This window comes from Penicillium crustosum (genome assembly GCF_028827405.1).
Source record: "Penicillium crustosum strain IBT 35664 chromosome Unknown utg000001l_segment0_segment0, whole genome shotgun sequence".
In the NCBI taxonomy this organism is placed as follows: domain Eukaryota; kingdom Fungi; phylum Ascomycota; class Eurotiomycetes; order Eurotiales; family Aspergillaceae; genus Penicillium; species Penicillium crustosum.
In genome coordinates, this window is record NW_026623122.1 from 6328556 (window position 1) to 6345436 (window position 16881).

The window sequence follows — 16881 nt, forward strand, 5'->3', positions numbered from 1 at the left end:
CCTTTCTAACTTGTGTACACATAGTCGAGTGGACAACCTATGTAAGTTACAGAGGCTACACCTACATTTTACCTAAAATAGGGATCCTATCCGATCAATATCAAATGCTTCCAATCCCTGATGTATGTTAAGTATATCATCCTGACAGAAATGACGGGCCAAATGGGTTCCTTCGTGATCAGCCTCGCCATACTCAGCCTCACCAGTAACAGGGATATCTGATTGGCGCCACGACACATGGCGCCGGTCATGCACTGCCTGGAACGCTTTGAAAAGTAAAAAACCACCCAGAGCTCACTCTCACCACTTCTCAATTTCCACTTTATCGAGCCATGTCTGATCCTCTCTCTGTAGCCGGTACAGCCGTGGGTATTATATCACTCGGTCTACAGGTCTGTGGGAAGATTGTCTCCTTTTGCCAGGCATGGCGGGGTTTCAACGAGGACATCCAAAACATCGGCCAAAAGGCCGATGGGCTTCGTATGCCGTTGAGAGCCTTGAGGGAACTAATCGAAGATATCCGTACCACCGACCCCGCGATCGCAAGTGACCTTGAAAACAAGGCGAAGAGCATTGAGCACGTAATAAAACGGCTCAAGACTGCAACAGACCGATATGCATCTACTACTTCCGATCCAGACTCATTCCGGTTCCAGCTCAAAAAAGGCGCATATCCCTTTCGAAAAGAAGGATTTCGTGAGATGGCCAGTGATCTGGATAGCATCCAGGTGGTGCTCCACACAGCGTTACAGATGTAAGGTTTCTTTTTTTCTCTTTTCTTTTGCTTGGGCTTGAAGAAATTATTTGGAAGTACCATGTAGGTGCTAATTAAGTATTAGCTATTCGGCCCAAAGTACTCGAGCTTTACTGGGGGGGTGGTTCAAGAGATGCAGGAGATGGTGCTCCTTCCTATACCCATACTTTAGACCAAACTAATTAAGTTCAGAATTTGAAATTGCGAGATCTACCAAAGCTACCGCCAAGTTTGTTACAATCATGGTGTGCACAACAAGAACAACTGCCTATATTGAGCTCGTCTTTGTCAATAGCAACGCAAGGTGGACATATGAAACAGACCACCTCTGCTGGAGCGAGTCGTGATGGAACTTGCTCAAATTCGTGCAGAACAAAAGCACCTCATGGAACATTGATTGCTTGTCAGAACCGCAATCCAGCCAACAGTGCATGCACAGCTCGTTCACACCGACCCCACAAGGAAACGAAATTCATCAGCCTATCCTACTACTATTGTAGTCGCATGTTAGGCCTTGCTATTCGGGCCTCGTTCTTGCTTAATAAGGGAGCTGGGGGTTATTCAATTGCTCCATTATTGCATCTGCATCCTTTATTGGACGGAGGGGACAGTCTGGGATTGCGTATTATGAACGAACTTCAATTTGACAGTATTCATTGTACAACACCAAACGAGCTTGAATTACTCGTGGATCGCACGATGCAGGAGCTGCAGCATGCATTCGATCTGCAAGAGGCATCACCATTTGATTTAATTTTTTCCGGCAGAGGGGCCTCATATTCACTTTTTGATGTAGGCACAACCCCTTTCCGACCCCACACATTCCTCTCACACAAATAGATTTTTTCCATCTTTCTTCATTCGGTGGACTTGGGTTTGTCAGAACAATCATTCAGACTTCTCAATTTCTTACTGGATTGTGGTTCCAGGCCAAACCAGGGCTACAACCATGGAAGTAACACATTCTATCACTGGTGCAACTTCGCCATGTTTAGAAAAAAATGCTCTTTGGGCTCGCGTCTGCTCGACCTTGGCTATTCCTTCGCTATTTGCGCTCCTCATTCTCTAGCAGACAGGCAAGGTATTCGGCACCTGCTTTCCCGAAGCGATGAGTGTATGTGAACATTTGCTGTGTCCCATTTAACAACACTAATTTGCTCCAAGCAATAAAACTTCCGAATATCGCAAGGATCTTACTCCAAGAGTCTGAGAATGAATTGAGAGATGCCCTTAACTCGGAGACAGTTTTCCCAAATGAGATAATAGATGGCACTTCATCTTTGATTGATTATGCGTTCGGGTGGCCAAAAGGAATTGGCATCTTACTAGAGGCAGGTGCAACGCCAAAGGCCAAGAATGCAAAAATCCCTTATTTTGAAGACAATAACAACGAGGATACTTATCAGTCAGTCAAGCTTCTTCTTGAAGCTGGATGGTCATTCAACTGGTATGATATTGCTCAAGTCCAAACGTGCAAAAGCACTCCCAAAATGAAATCACTTCTCATTAGTGAATTGGTCGTGCGACACAAGAAACTCTGGCATTTGGCCCAATCTTGCTTGCCCGCTGATCAACTTCCAAAATTGATCTCAAACGATGAGAAGACTGGCGAGATTACGATATTCGATATACACACCTCAGAGATACAAGCTCGACTAAAAGAGCAAGGGATATCCATTGATCCAAATATCTCGCATGGTTATTTGACTGACAATCTTGGTTGCGAATCGGCTTACCATTGCTCATATTTCACTGCCGAGACGTTGGACGAACTCTACCAAGTCGGCTTCAGGGGTGTCACTCAGCTGGACTCCAATGGCTATGTGCCTCTCATGGTCGTATGCGATCACCTGGTTCACCGGCACAGAGAAGTCGCGAAGAAGATGCATTGGCTAGTTTCAAAAGGCGCTGATCCATATGAAAAGGTACCTGGAACTAGTGCAACTGTAGCACATAATCTCGGGGTGAATATCGTCCATAATTTCTTGGAAGAATTATTCACCTTTCGTACAATCGGACCAGGCCCCTGGTCGACCTACGAAAACTGGAAGCAGGCTGTCGTGGAGTTCGGAAAGTCCGTTTTCCTCCTTCCGTCGGTTCGGGATGGATGTTTCTGTCCCTGCTCCTCGGGTGGGTGTACTACGATGTCGGTATTGCTCCGACATGTCGTCCATTTCTTTTCCATCCTCGGGATTAAGGAACGCAGCTTTTGGGTCCGAGAGCTGATACAGTTCTTCCTTTGGTGGACTAGAGGAGATACAGAAATTGGCTGGGAGGTTATTAGATTTCTGACATTTGATGCATTGGGTCTAAAACATTCATGTTGCATCGAAAAATATTATATCTTCAATCGTTTCAAATTCGAGAGCAGAGAAGAGGAAGAGATAAGGGAGATTCTTGACGAAGAAAAGTTAAGAATAATTGAACTCGAAAAACTTCTCGATGAACTCAAAATCAAGTTTGACGAGCTTGGTCTCCCCGTCATGGAATTTTTGGACGGATACTGGCACACTCGCATGATCGAAGTTCTCTCCCACCGCGATCCCTACGACGAGGAACATATCATTGAATCAAGACGAGTTGGTGTCTCGCTAGAACCAGATGAATGTCTTGTCCCTGACAGGGTATCTCTGCTTCTTGGCTCGAAGATCTTGGATGAAATCAGTACATAGAGTCAGATATTACGCGTATCTATCTTATACATTTCTACATATCCTACTAAATTTAGTATAGAACTATGGCTCTTGGGCAAATTTTGACATTCCTTACCATCACTCGACCTGCATTCCGATCAGCCAAATAAGTTGAAGAGATATACGACCAACACCCCATGTGGAGTGTAGAAAAAAGAAGAATGTATAGTGTACGGGTGAAAGGCAGAGATTGAGCAATAGGCCCCGGTAGGATATTTATTTGTCTCTATTTCATGATCGTCTCACATAGCGCCATTTTCCAAGTCCGCAAATGCAAGCCCCGTGACTTGATCGAGTTCCATAAGCTCATCAGCGACAGGTAAAGATTGCCCAAAGATATTGTCCCATTCACCCCAGTCAAAATTGAGACTCGGATCAATCATAAGGGGGGCAGAGGGCTCAGGAGCGGGCATTATATTCTGACTGGCGGTGTCCAGGAAATTCACCGTGGAAGAGTTAACGAGGGATTGTTGAGTCGGGATAGTAGCGGCGGAGGAACGAGCAAAGGCTGAGCTGGGAGCAAATGCTTCGTCGTATGACGGGAGAGTGGTAGTTGCAGCCGCGCTAGTAGTAGGCGCGGCCACAATTTCAGATGACATGGATTTGAAGTATGGGACATTTGCAAAATCGGTCTCGGTTGACCAATCTTGTCCCGTGCAGGGCAATTGTGGGTTCAAACCGGCTTTTTGCCAGGCCTTTTGGCGCAGACGACGAATCATGCCCCAGGCCTCTCGGCCTCCATTCCTCAACGGGCGTTGTGTGAAGATGTCATCTCCGCCACTTACGACGCCCCCGTCCGGTCCAGAAAGCGACAGAATTTGATCAACAAATCCGCGAGACATGGAGGCTTCGGGGCTATATGGTCGTTCGTACAAGTCGATGAGAATAATCCTAGATCTAGTTAGTATGGCTATCACCCTACTAACTCTAGATTTCAACATACATCATTGCATGCATGGGCTGGTGGTTCCTTGGCGATTATTAGTCAAAATTTCTTTTTGTACAATCGGAATGCTCACCCAGGCCAGCCCCATTGGAACGGTTGAAAGTCGGGATCCGTCGCCAATCGAATGAACTTCTCCATGAATGCGTAACAATGGCGTAGCGCACTATTTGAATTAGACCTAGTAGCTCAATGAGTCGCGGTACTTACCTTTGGCGTGCTACAGGCCAGATTCGACTTCGAGGATTTCTGAGGAATGGTTGGTATGCAACGCAAAATGCCTACATCCATGTTAGTGCCAAACGGGATTTCTGCAGAAAATTATCCACCTTATCAATGAACAACGACAAGATAATCCGGGCCCATTTATGAAATGCGACAAGGACTTCTGAATGATATTGCTCGGAGCATCCAGATGGACCTTCAATGGGAAGCTCCGCAGCGGTGGAATGAGGACCTCGTTTTGAAAACGCTGTTGGTTTTTCAGTTGCCGTTGCCTCTGGAATTCGGCTTATGATGGAGTTGAGTTTGACTTGAAGATCGTGAAGGACAGAGCGCAGTTCCACCATATCCCCTCTTGTTACAGGTTTCGTGCCCAGCTGGATCTTTAGTATTCTACGAACAGACTCTGCGAGAAGGTTAGCCCACGCGCCTAATATCTAAGCCCGGAATCACTCACGGGCCATTATACATTTGGCCTTCGCGTTCAAATAATACACGTTCACTATCGACGGCCCACCACAGACAGTCGGGTCGTCTGGATTATCGGGTGGCCGCTGGCCATGGGCAACGAATTCTTCATACTGTTTGGCTTCGGCGGTACCCACCAAGGTGTCCTTGACCTCGCTCGTCTCGCGAACATCCCAGTAGGTCGTATCGGTAAGCAATGGCGGAAGCCCACTCGACATCGCGATAACGGCATCCATATGCATGATATGCCACCACAATCGGCGTCGAAACTCTGCCTCCCATGGATCAATATTAAAATGGGCGGGATCCCGATGTAACCCCAATGTCTGCGCCACTCTCACTGCTAAACTAACAAACAAACTACTTGCCAAGGGTTCTTCCTCTCTTGACAAAATTGTCTGCGCAATAAGATAGGCCGCCAGACCGTGAAGGGTGACACTGTGGGGAAACGAGATCTTGGCCAACCAACAAGTGACCTCTTCGCTATACTTTGTCGAAAGCATAGCTCGTGACGAAGTATTGAACTCCGTCTCCATTGTGCTCATGGAAATTGAAACTGAGCCTCCGAACCATATCGCATATAGGAGTGGAATAAAAGAAGGACTAGGATATGGCTCCCCTGTATAACTTTTGCAGTCATACCACTCCCAAAAGGCTTTGTAAAGGTTTAAGATCATCGGAGGGTGAATGATAGGACTCAGCGAGTGGACACCAGACATGAATGCCTTATAGAGAATGTCACTCTGCCATTTCGTCGGAACATGTTCAAGCATATATGGCTCAACTGCTTTATCATTCGGTGATAGATAGGCCGATGGGATGCAGACAGCTTTCTGAATCGGCTCTGAGAAGACGAGCGGAAAGGGAGAGCGCGTGGTTTGGCTGGTGGTTTGGCTGCTTATCGATCCCTTGCGTTGTCTTCGCTTGCTAGAAACTTCGGTTGCGGTATCACTACATGCCGCTAAATCATGCGACTGATTCTGGTTTCCAAGTAATTGGTTGAGCTCCTCCATCTCATGGGAAATGTTAGCCCAATATGTTGTTCCAACATATCTAAACTCAAAATTAGACACCTAAACGTAATCTGACCTAGTGCGTTGGTACTGACCTTGACCTCCCCCCATCCCCCAATGACATGTGACCCAAGTTTGAAGTTTCCAGTGGATCAACCAAATCCGTAGTCTGACCCTTTGGGATGGGAAAATCATCGCTGCTACAATCAGCACCAGCGCTAAACGGACTGCCAGGTCGATCCACGATCGATTCACTCCGAGAATTGCCCTCTTTCCTCGGTGCCGTTTCCACGCTAGGGTTTGATGCAGTCGCTTGCATCTCTGTTGATTCGTGGGCCTGGTTATCTTTCCGTAGCCGCTCAACCAGCGATACAAGTTGAGCCAGATGGGCTTCCACCGCGGTTAAATCTGTTTTCTGGCCATTTGATAATGATGCCTGCCTCAAAGTGTCATAGGTCGGCCGGCGTTCATCTGTATTTTCCTCCGAGTGTTCAATCTCTCTCCGTCGTTTGGTTCTATTCGCCCGGCGGGTGCGGTTGGGTCGCATGTCATCTTTCTGTGCTTCTGCGTCGTAGGTGCACTCGGTACTGTTTTTCGCACAGTTTCCACATACTGGAAGTGTCTAGAAACAATGTTTTAGTTCAGGTAAGTTTCTCCTGGGCTAAGGAAGATTACCTTGTCGCATTTGACTTTGCGCCGACGACACGTTTGACAGCTATATATCACACGTTTCCGGGTAATCTGAGGATTTCCTGTCGCCGAGGGCGACCTTCGCGGTTGGGTGGTGCTAGACGGGTTGGAGGGCCCCGCCACAGGCTGCATGTTCGGCGTTCTTGGTTTGACAGTTGATCCACGTCTTTTTATTCATTCCATTGAATCCAGTGACCATTAAGGTGACATGCGCAGGTAATGAAAGTGTTAGGGCGTGTGGAACAATCCAGCCTGCAGATGTCCGGCAATTGTGAGGTTCTCCGCAAAGTTCTATGCATTCCCTGGGAACGATCTTGGCACTCTGACGTCGGGCGGGCGGACAGGGATTACTCAGCACCGCTACCAACATCACAACCACTCAACACATACCTAATACTCAACTACCTAATATGCCACCAATTTGTTCAAAAATCCAGAAAATCTATTTTGCGAGAGGGTATTTAGGTCCTTTATAGATATTGAAGCTTACCAGAGGCAAAAATTCGCTCAATTCGTGAAATAACAAGCCGATTTAATGTACCAAACACTACATCTACCAATCGACTTCATGGTCACACCAATCGATCTGATATACCAATTGTCATAAATACGCAGTTTTTGCAGAGTCGCTTCTGAGATGTATTTTAACAATATCTCGATGTCTAGTCACGCTTAGGCTAGCAGCTGTTCGAGAAATCGACAATCACGAAGCGTGATTCAATCGGCTGAGCCTAATCCAATAGCTTCTCCTTCTCAGTCAATTTCAATATTACCAAAATCCAACATTCCAGCCCACTATCCACACAATCGCACCTTTTAGAAACGCGGCGCGTTCGTTGTCGTTTTACCCTCCAGTTCCGGCAACCCCCCCGGCTCCAAAAAAACGTAACCAAAGCTGTCAACAGGAAGACATTTCTCCTCTTCCAGAAGACCAAGTCCACTGGGTGATATTTTGTCCTCCAGACCCCCCGATAAATTTTGGATCTGGCCGCTATCGCATTTTTGGGTATGGCCCGAGATTCAGGATATTGATATATATAATCCCAGGGGTCAGAACAGATAATTCCTCACCTTTTTGCGCCACGATCTGTGACTCTGTTCTAGTATGTCGCAGACGATTGGCGATAATAGGCATCGAATATCTCCGACTAACGGTCTGAAATGAAGTGCCCAATGGGTTGTTTTAAGAAGTAGAAGAACTGTTACTGCGGTTCATATGAGAGTTTGGTCCACCGTGACAATGGCCGTGCATTGGTAACCTTGGAAGGAATAATAACACAAGTCTATCTTAACGTGTTCTCGGCCGAGTGAATTATTATTCTCGTGTAGTGTGCGGTCACAGTGTCTGCCCACTTTAGGGGCCCAAGAACTCTTATGTTGTACAGACCCTTGGGTCCAGACCCTGCTACGTGGAATCTATGTCTTGCATAACGTGTATAATGTAGTCTGTGAGGGTCGGTGATGCTAATCCTTGTCAGAGCCGTGTCCAATCCGGTATAGCTTCATCGCAAATCTCTTACTGCCATCCAATCAAATGAATGGATTTTGGACACCCCTTTCAACTGCGAGATTACCCTGGAGCTAACAACGGATGGCTCCACCCTTGGCGATTACATAATCGATTATGGTTAAATCAGCCTCCGAAGCTTATCTGTGGTCAACAATATCTCCATGTCCGAGCCGCTGCATAATCCGTATACTGTAGCTCTTTTCTGGTTCCCCTCTCCTCAATGATGATGGAAGAAGATTACGACTCAAACTCATACATGATTTCGCGTTTATACCCACTCTCACATGCCAATCCACTTTTCCCATGAGCTAGAGCGTGGTTCTCGGCCGGAGGCGTGAACAGAATTGTGTCGTTCTCGGCCGAGACTAGTGTTAATCGGCAAGGTGGAGAGCAGCTTTCTCGGCCACTCGCCACGGAAAGCCAACGATTAATTCGGTCCCCGCATTTTACGAAACCCCGATGTATACCCCACGACCATCTATACCGAAAGAGTTTTCCTGCTCACTGCCGTGTCCCTGTTTTGCGCTGTTCGCCTGGGGTAAGGGTTCACCCCGCATTGACGCTTAGATCATTTCCCCAGAGAGGAATACAAAATGCAATCCCACAGGCACTATTTATAATGTGATATCCCCTCTCCTGAATTGTTAATGTTGCCTTTTTGTTATCAAAGATCTTGTGCTCTCTTTACATTGCCAATCTCAGAATACATACGATCCATTACATCGACTCATTATAGAGGCAAACTTCAACTCAATTATAATTAGCAAGAAGCTGCAATTATGACTGTTCTTTCAAATTCCGACAACCCCGGCCATGAGAAGGGATCTAGCCATGAGCCCACCACCAACATCGAAGTGGAGGACTTTCAACCGACCCACCTCGAGAACTATGGCCCACTAGCACACGTGAATACTGTGGAGTCCCGATTGCCTGCTTTTGCAGGCGAATTGCAACCAGGTCTTTATCGGACGCCTAAGCTTCGAAAGTTCGCAAATCCTGCGCCTTTAGGTCTCTCGGGGTTTGCCTTGACCACTTTTGTACTAGGATGTATCAACATGGGCACGCTGGATATCACAGAGCCTAATATGGTTGTTGGTGTTGCTTACGCTTACGGTGGGCTAGTTCAGCTTCTCGCTGGCATGTGGTAAGTATTTTTGTATGGAATATACGTTGTGGGAGAACCTGAACTAACGAATTTATCTTTCTGGTAGGGAAATGGCCGCTGGAAACACATTTGGTGCCACCGCTCTGTCTTCATACGGTGGTTTTTGGATCGCCCTGGGCATCACCTTTACTCCTGGATTCCAAATCATGTCAGAGCTTCAGAAAGCCGACAATGGGTCAACTGACATGTTCTACGATTCATATGGGTTGTTCCTTATGGTAGGTTAATTTTCCCATCTAAATCACCGCTTTCCTTTATCTAACAACTCCTAGGGCTGGTTTGCCTTCACCTTTCTGCTCCTTACGTGCACTGTCAAATCGACTGCGGTATTTTTCTCCCTTTTCCTATGTGTAGATGTGGCATTCTTGCTGCTTGGGATTGGACACCTCCATCGCGATGCCCAGGGAAAGCCTAATCCGCCAATTCTCACAGCTGGCGGCTTATTTGCTCTCATGGCTGCCTTCTTGGCGTGGTATAGTGCCCTGGCTGGTATTGCGGATGACAGTAACAGCTTTTTCATCATTCCTGTCTTTCATTTCCCGTGGTCAGAGAAAGGTAGAGCTTCTAGACGTGAGGCTTCTGCTGCTGTTTAGTGGTCATCGCTATGGCTGGATTTTAGGGGGGGGCGTGTTGGTCATAACGAATAATAGTTTGGCAACCTCGAAAAAATGTACGATAATTATTACGATGATGAGATTTACTTGGCTCAAATTGGATTGTTCTTTATGATTTAACTTACGACTAAATGTGCATAGGCTTAACATGGTGTATTTTGCTCAGGTGTGTTGACTTATCCGCTCCGCGTGACGCCTACTTAGTGAGTGCTCAGTGTATAAACATGTCAGTTCTCGTATCTGGAAGGGCTTCCGGTGTATTCTTATAGTAGCCAGCTTATCTTTTTGGCAGACGGGCGCCGCTTAGTTATCACAACCCACCTACACGTCATCCTGCATAGTGCATGATAAACCAGTAACATCTTAAAAGATTAAAGGCTAACAAATTCACCATAGGCATCAAAGATGATAAAAAGGAATCCGGAGTATATTTTTTGCTCCTCGGATCGTGGCGGATCCGAACTTGTTAACTAAATGCCATTCAGTGGCGTGACGTCGTGATGAATCTCGGCCGAACATACATTTTACAATAAGCACCGAACTTCCTTGATATCCTCTACTAAACCCACCAATTATAATCAATTTCGAAGAGCCCCATTATCTCAAGTATTGTAGCCCTGCAGGTATAAAGCCAGCTTCCATTCCCTGATTTGCATCATATTCATTTATCAACTGGTTATCTCAATTTGGTTCTTATTTCTGTTATCACTTCCATGATGTCATCTCAACAAGACAGCACACTGCATAGCAAGTCAATTGCCCACCCATTGGCTCCATTTACATACGAAAATGAGGTGTACCAAGCCGGTCTCAAAGGTCAAAAGCCCTCGATAACCTTCAACTGTCTCGACTGGGAAACCCTAGCCAAAGATCGACTCTCGGCAGATTCATACGGATATGTTTGGGGCTCCGCTGGAACTCGCGACACAGACGACAACAACAAAAAAGCCTTCAAGAAATGGGGGATTGTGCCGTCACGTCTAGTCAAGAGTGACTTCCCAGACCTCACAACGACGCTTTTTGGCGAGACATTCGAGTATCCGATTGCCATGGCGCCGGTGGGCGTGCAGCGTATTTTCCATCCGGATGGGGAGAAGGCATCGGCGAAGGCTGCTGAGCAGGAACATGTCACCTATATCCTCAGCACCGCATCCGCCACAAGCATCGAGGATGTCGCGGAGGCCAATGGGAATGGGTCCCGTTGGTATCAGCTCTACTGGCCTCTGAATGAGAACAATGATATCACGGTGAGCCTGTTGTCAAGGGCGAAGAAAGCGGGTTACAAGGTGTTGGTGGTCACCTTGGATACGTACATTCTTGGATGGCGTCCCAGTGATCTGAACAATGCATACAACCCTTTTATCCGTGCAGACGATATCGGTGTAGCATTGGGATTCTCTGACCCTGTATACCGTCGCAAGTTCCAAGAAAAGCATGGGAAACCCATTGAGGAGGACGTCCAAACTGCGGCCACGGAGTGGGCACATACTGTATTCCCCGGCGTGAGTCACGGCTGGGAAGATCTCAAATTCCTCCAGGAACATTGGGACGGCCCAATTGTTCTGAAGGGAATCCAAACGGTGGCTGACGCGAAGAGAGCTGTGGAATATGGTGTCCAAGGAATTGTGGTATCCAACCATGGCGGACGACAACAGGATGGAGGTATTGCGTCTTTGGATGTCTTGCCGGAGATCGTTGATGCTGTGGGAGATGATTTAGAGATTATCTTTGACTCAGGTGTTCGCTGCGGTGCTGATATTGTGAAGGCATTGGCTCTTGGTGCAAAGATGGTCTTGATTGGCCGTCCATACATTTATGGGTTGGCCCTTCAAGGTGAGCACGGAGTGAGCCATGTGCTGAAGAGCCTCCTAGGAGATTTCAATCTGAATCTTCACCTGTCGGGGATCAGTTCAGTGTCTCCTGAGCATCTTAACCGATCAGTATTACGTCGGACAGATAACTGAAAATTCGACTACGAGACAATACGATGAAGACTCCTTTTGCACTGCTTGAATATATTAAACTCCCTCTTTATATACTTAAATCTAAGTACTATAGATATGTTTGAAGAGCTTAAAGACAGCTAATCTATTCAAACCGAAGGGTATCGTAATATTTTATTTCTCTTCTCAAGTTACGTCTCAAGTTACGAAAAGGTAGGGGACCGCCAAGTGTAGTCACTCATCTATAAAGCAGCCAGTCTATGGAAGGGAGGAGGTCATTACCCGGCTACTGCTAGAATAAGGAGTCAATATGACGATGAAAGGGGTTCGCATAGAACTTTAAATCAATTGGGCCACGCGCCGTGGGCACATTATATTCTATCTTTAATTTCGGAGAAAATGGCCGGTATCGATTCAAATTTAAAGGCACTGGTCTGTGTCGCTGAGTACGCAGTGTCCCTCCTAGTACATAGCTTGGAGTGGAATCGCCACTGCCTGTGCTTGTATTATCATATGAGCAAACTTAGTGGCGTCTTTTGCCAGCCTGAGATGGCTGAAGATATCTGTGACGACCCTTCCAAGTCGAGGAAATAAAACCGAAACTCCCAGCCGTCACTTAGGCATTCCTGCGCGAATAACTTTGACTGATGATCGGCCTTTCAGTTCGTCTATACCATTGTCATGTAGGCGAATAATTGTCTCGCTCCAGCCAAATTACCCGGGCGTGGCTGTTGTGGTGAATGGGCAAACCCGTGATTATGAGCAACAACAATATGTTCGCGCCACTATCCAAACATTAGAAGACATGTGATTCAATGATGGAATGGACTTACCTCCAAATCATTGTTGATCTTCAAAATACCCAAAATGTAGCTTAGATCCGCACAGCAGGTAATAGTCTCCGTATGCCGGGTAAGAAGTGTACGCCAAACACCCACAGAGCGACGGGTTTGTTACAGATCCAGCAACGCTATAGATAGTCGAATCTATCTTCGCAAGGTCCTTTCGTCTTCTATGAACGCATCCTTTGATCAAGTTAGATTATATATTCCAAGCTTTAAAACCAAAATAATAGAAACCACTTACCCATGTATCCGAGTGCCTGAGATACCATAGTTGTCGGAGTTCGCACTTCCTCCTGACTTCGCTTCGATAGTGATCACACTTATCGCAAAGTCTTCCTCTGTGTTATACCAAAGGCTGTAGTCCAGTCGCCACCTATGTCGTACTTCGCTCCCTTGTGTATGACCGAGTCGTAACGCCTTATGTCTTCGGCATTAATGTACAAGTCCTTCTTCATCATGCAGAGTAGAATTTGCGACGCAACGTATCCTCCGTTTTGGAGCTACCAAGTAGTGGTTCGAATATCTGGGGCTTATTGTGATTTTATCCGAATCCCAACGATAGAGGAAATTTCCTGCCCGCTGAAGTGATGTGTTCAGCTGTGTCGGGAATATGAATGCCCAATTTGTTGTCGGACTCTTCGAAAGAACCTAGAGATGTGGATGGGGCGTGGAGTGAAGGTTGTAGAAAGTGACTTGTCATTTCCCGCCCAGCCGGAGCATGATGTGTTCCCCCATTCCTACCTAGGTACATCGCACCTTCCTGTCTTGGGCATAGCTGAGCTGCACTTGCTATCCAAACGGTAGTTGCCAAAGTGAGAATGTTATTGTGTGTCATTCCTTCCAACTTTAGCCAAATTAAGTAGTGGGCATCATAGCCCTAGTGGCCTCATGAAAAAGGCCGCACATCGGCGTTGAGGTTCTCAGGGCCCCTGACTTCGATAAACTTCCTAAGGTGAGCTTACGCTTTTTGTTTGTCTTGGAGCTCTGCTGATTTTTTAATTCAGATATGCTTTCTTGAAGCATACATGGTATCTATAGATCCATCGTCCCTGTATCCTAATACCTCTGTTATTAAGAGTATCCTGGCCAAGCCAGAATCCCCAATCCACGTCAGCTGCAGAACTCAATTGCAGAATGCCCTGTATTAATTCCGTCGTAGTAATTGAGTCTCCACTTAACCGAGAACTACCTACAAAGGAGACTGGTTGGGTTAGGGCGGGCCAACGCCAATTGAAGGGCGCGCGATACAAGTTGTCGGGCTTCCAGCTTGGAAGGTGTGGATACACCGACATAGAGTCGAGTACCTGATATAGCGGCCGTTGCATTCGGAATTGGCATCGATACTGCCAGAGTAACATTGAGAGAGCTCTGATTGAGGTATTGGGTGACGCTGGGGGTTGGGGGTTGCAGTTGATAGCACATTATCCCGACGGTGTAACGCAGACCAGGTTTGTAAGTAAGGATGGGAAGGTCGAACGGGGGTATGTACAGCCGCTTACGTATATTGTGGCAATGTCATCTGATGTACATAGGTTTGGTCCACCCTGTGTGATGCTGACGAGGTCGTCACTCATGTCATTTGTGACATTGAGAGTTCCCTTTCCGAGAATCGGGGTCACTACACAGAGAGGAATGATAAGTTATAGATTGCAGGTCAATTGATAACAAGTGAAATACAGAACAATCTACTTCTAGTACAGTGGCGACTATTGCTGAATATCTGTAGGGAAAATAACAAAAGCCATGATGTAAGCCTGCCGTATAACTAAATGGATAAGTGTCAGCCCTATCAACATTACCTTTAATGGAACTGGCTCTCGTTTCCGCAGAGTTTCCAAGGTTATCGATCTCGCTGCCCAGTGAAGGTGCATCTCGCAAGACGTACGCTGGATGGGTCGCCGCAGATCATTACCGTCGTACTGTTTATTGAACACCAAGGTCGGTTGGGGGGGGGCGCGAACATTCAAGACTTGGATCTAATATCTTATTGAACACCAAGGTCGGTTTGGGGGGGGGCGCGAACATTCAAGACTTGGATCTAATATCTAATAACTCCTGTGCTGTGTCTTGTTGCAAGAAGAACTGGGAATCTGGCAACACGTATGCTAAACATGTCATTAGAATGGAGACATAATGAAAAAGGCCGTAGTCCAAGGTTATTGCCTGACAGTCTTAACACCATGATGAGATTTATAACTGAACAACCAGGCGGCATAATACACGACTACGCACGAGACAAAGTGGACCAATCTACGGGATCAGATGTACGAAAATCCATGATTTCATTTCAATATCGTCATGAGGATATAAAGACCATAAAAGCTTTTTCAAAGATCACGACACTTAGTTGCCGAGCTTCTGGCGAGCGAAGTTGGGCAGAACAAAGCTGGCGCGGTGGATGTCCTGGTTGTAGTAGCGGCAGAGCTTCTGCTCCTCCTCGGGGGTCCAGGTGCGGAGGGGCTCACGGACGTTGCGGGTAGCGTCCTTGGAGCAGACCATGAAGCCAATCTGGCCGGAGGGGTAGGTGGGGATGGTGGTGTAGGCGTACTCGGCGACGGGGAAGACCTCCTTGCAGGACTTCTTAAGTTCGGAGATCATGTCAAGGTGGAGCCATTGGTTCTCGGCTGTTCGATATAAAGCACAGCTCCGCAAAACCGAGCCCGTAAAGCGGGTTGGTTGCGGGGTGGTGCGAAAAAGATTAGCATATGATCTTTTATTAAAAAAAAGGAGTGAGATAATAAAATGAAGACAACGAGCAATCAAGGACCGATTGTTCTAGAAAAGGGACTGGGCAGAAAAAAGAAAGTGACGAACAACCTTGGGTAGTGATGACACCTCCCTCGCGAAGGGCAGACTTCAGCAACTCGAAGTAAGGCTTCTGGAAGAGGGACTCGGCGGGACCCTCAGGGTCGGAGCTGTCAGTGATGATAACATCGAACTCGTTCTGGCGGTTCTTGAGGAACTCGAAGCCGTCACCAACGTGGGTGTGGGCGTTGGGGTGCTGGAAGCCAATGGCCATGCCGGGCAAGTACTTCTTGGAAACACGGATGACAGCCTCGTCGATGTCGCACAGAGTAGCCTCCTTGACGGAAGCGTGCTTGACGACCTCACGGAGGACACCGCCGTCACCGCCACCAATGACGAGGACCTTCTCGGGGTTGGGGTGGGAGTTCATGGCAAGGTGGGTGATCATCTCCTGGTAGGAGAACTCATCGCGCTCGGTGCACTGGATAACGTTGTCCAGGACGAGAACGGTACCGTAGTCGCTGCTCTCGAAGACGAGGACATCCTGGTACTTGGACTTCTCGTGGTGGATGATCTGGTTGACCTTGAGGCTCATAGCCTGACCGGGCCACATGCCGGACTTCTCAGAGAACCAGCCATCTGTAGATTGGCATCAGCATGCTATTGTAACAAATTGACCAGAAGGCGGGGTAATGGAGGGGTTGTTGTTATAGACATACCCTGGATGGTGGGGTGGGTGAGCTCGCTCATTTTGATAGGGATTGAAGAGAAACGACGGGGGAAAATAGATGATGAGTAGAAAGCAGAAGAGAGTCTGGAGAGACGAAGCATTCGAAGAAAAAGGGTTCGGCGGAAGTTTGGCTGTTTTGGGCGAATTTTTTGTTTCTTCTCGGCTCAAGTGGGGAACGGCTGTGCTGCCACCAACACCAGCAAACATCCTTCAGAAACAGGGACTAGACCAATTCTAATACAGATAATAGGTATTAGGTACCTCGATTAGCCTTTCATTGATTGTAATTCGGCCTGGTAGATATGCCCCATGCCCACAATTGGGCATGGACACCTCAGGGACCAATAGAGAGCCCTAGAAAGACGCTTACTCAAGCTTGACTTTGAATATAAGAAAATAAAGATCCCTAAAGCGCAAAAAGAGGGCGGATAAAAGGAAAATCAAACGGTCGATTGCTTTCTAGTTACTGTACAAACATACAGCTCCCCCAAACTGCAGAGTCTTGGATGTATCATGCTCTGTTATACCAATCCAACCTCATTCCAA

At 47.1% G+C, this 16881-nt stretch overlaps 5 protein-coding genes across 5 annotated transcripts; 3 read left to right on the forward strand and 2 right to left on the reverse strand.

Moving 5' to 3' along the window:
- Nucleotides 1-332: 332 nt before the first annotated feature.
- Nucleotides 333-3426, forward strand: N7487_002390 (uncharacterized protein; the record flags this gene model as incomplete). Its single annotated transcript, XM_056870137.1, has 4 exons — nucleotides 333-754; nucleotides 985-1546; nucleotides 1595-1868; nucleotides 1919-3426. 4 exons carry the CDS (start codon nucleotides 333-335, stop codon nucleotides 3424-3426), a joined length of 2766 nt encoding a protein of 921 aa, XP_056734921.1.
- Nucleotides 3427-3689: 263 nt separating this feature from the next.
- On the reverse strand, nucleotides 3690-6924 carry N7487_002391 (uncharacterized protein; the record flags this gene model as incomplete). Its single annotated transcript, XM_056870138.1, has 8 exons — nucleotides 3690-4338; nucleotides 4391-4417; nucleotides 4467-4556; nucleotides 4601-4671; nucleotides 4720-5018; nucleotides 5070-6133; nucleotides 6189-6715; nucleotides 6769-6924. Coding segments are annotated over 8 exons (2883 nt in total), but the record flags the coding sequence as incomplete, so codon positions are not given.
- Nucleotides 6925-9072: 2148 nt separating this feature from the next.
- On the forward strand, nucleotides 9073-10051 carry N7487_002392 (acetate uptake transporter family protein; the record flags this gene model as incomplete). The annotated part of the gene is made up of 3 exons (XM_056870139.1): nucleotides 9073-9437; nucleotides 9505-9676; nucleotides 9731-10051. 3 exons carry the CDS (start codon nucleotides 9073-9075, stop codon nucleotides 10049-10051), a joined length of 858 nt encoding a protein of 285 aa, XP_056734923.1.
- A 737-nt stretch (nucleotides 10052-10788) lies between these two features.
- On the forward strand, nucleotides 10789-12036 carry N7487_002393 (lactate 2-monooxygenase; the record flags this gene model as incomplete). The annotated part of the gene is made up of 1 exon (XM_056870140.1): nucleotides 10789-12036. The coding sequence occupies one exon, from the start codon at nucleotides 10789-10791 to the stop codon at nucleotides 12034-12036; it is 1248 nt and encodes a 415-aa protein (XP_056734924.1).
- Nucleotides 12037-15123: 3087 nt separating this feature from the next.
- On the reverse strand, nucleotides 15124-16552 carry N7487_002394 (spermidine synthase). Its single transcript, XM_056870141.1, has 3 exons — nucleotides 16325-16552; nucleotides 15675-16244; nucleotides 15124-15484 (listed from the first exon to the last, which is right to left on the reverse strand). The coding sequence occupies exons 1-3, from the start codon at nucleotides 16434-16436 to the stop codon at nucleotides 15204-15206; spliced, it is 963 nt and encodes a 320-aa protein (XP_056734925.1). The 5' UTR covers nucleotides 16437-16552; the 3' UTR covers nucleotides 15124-15203.
- Nucleotides 16553-16881: the final 329 nt, after the last annotated feature.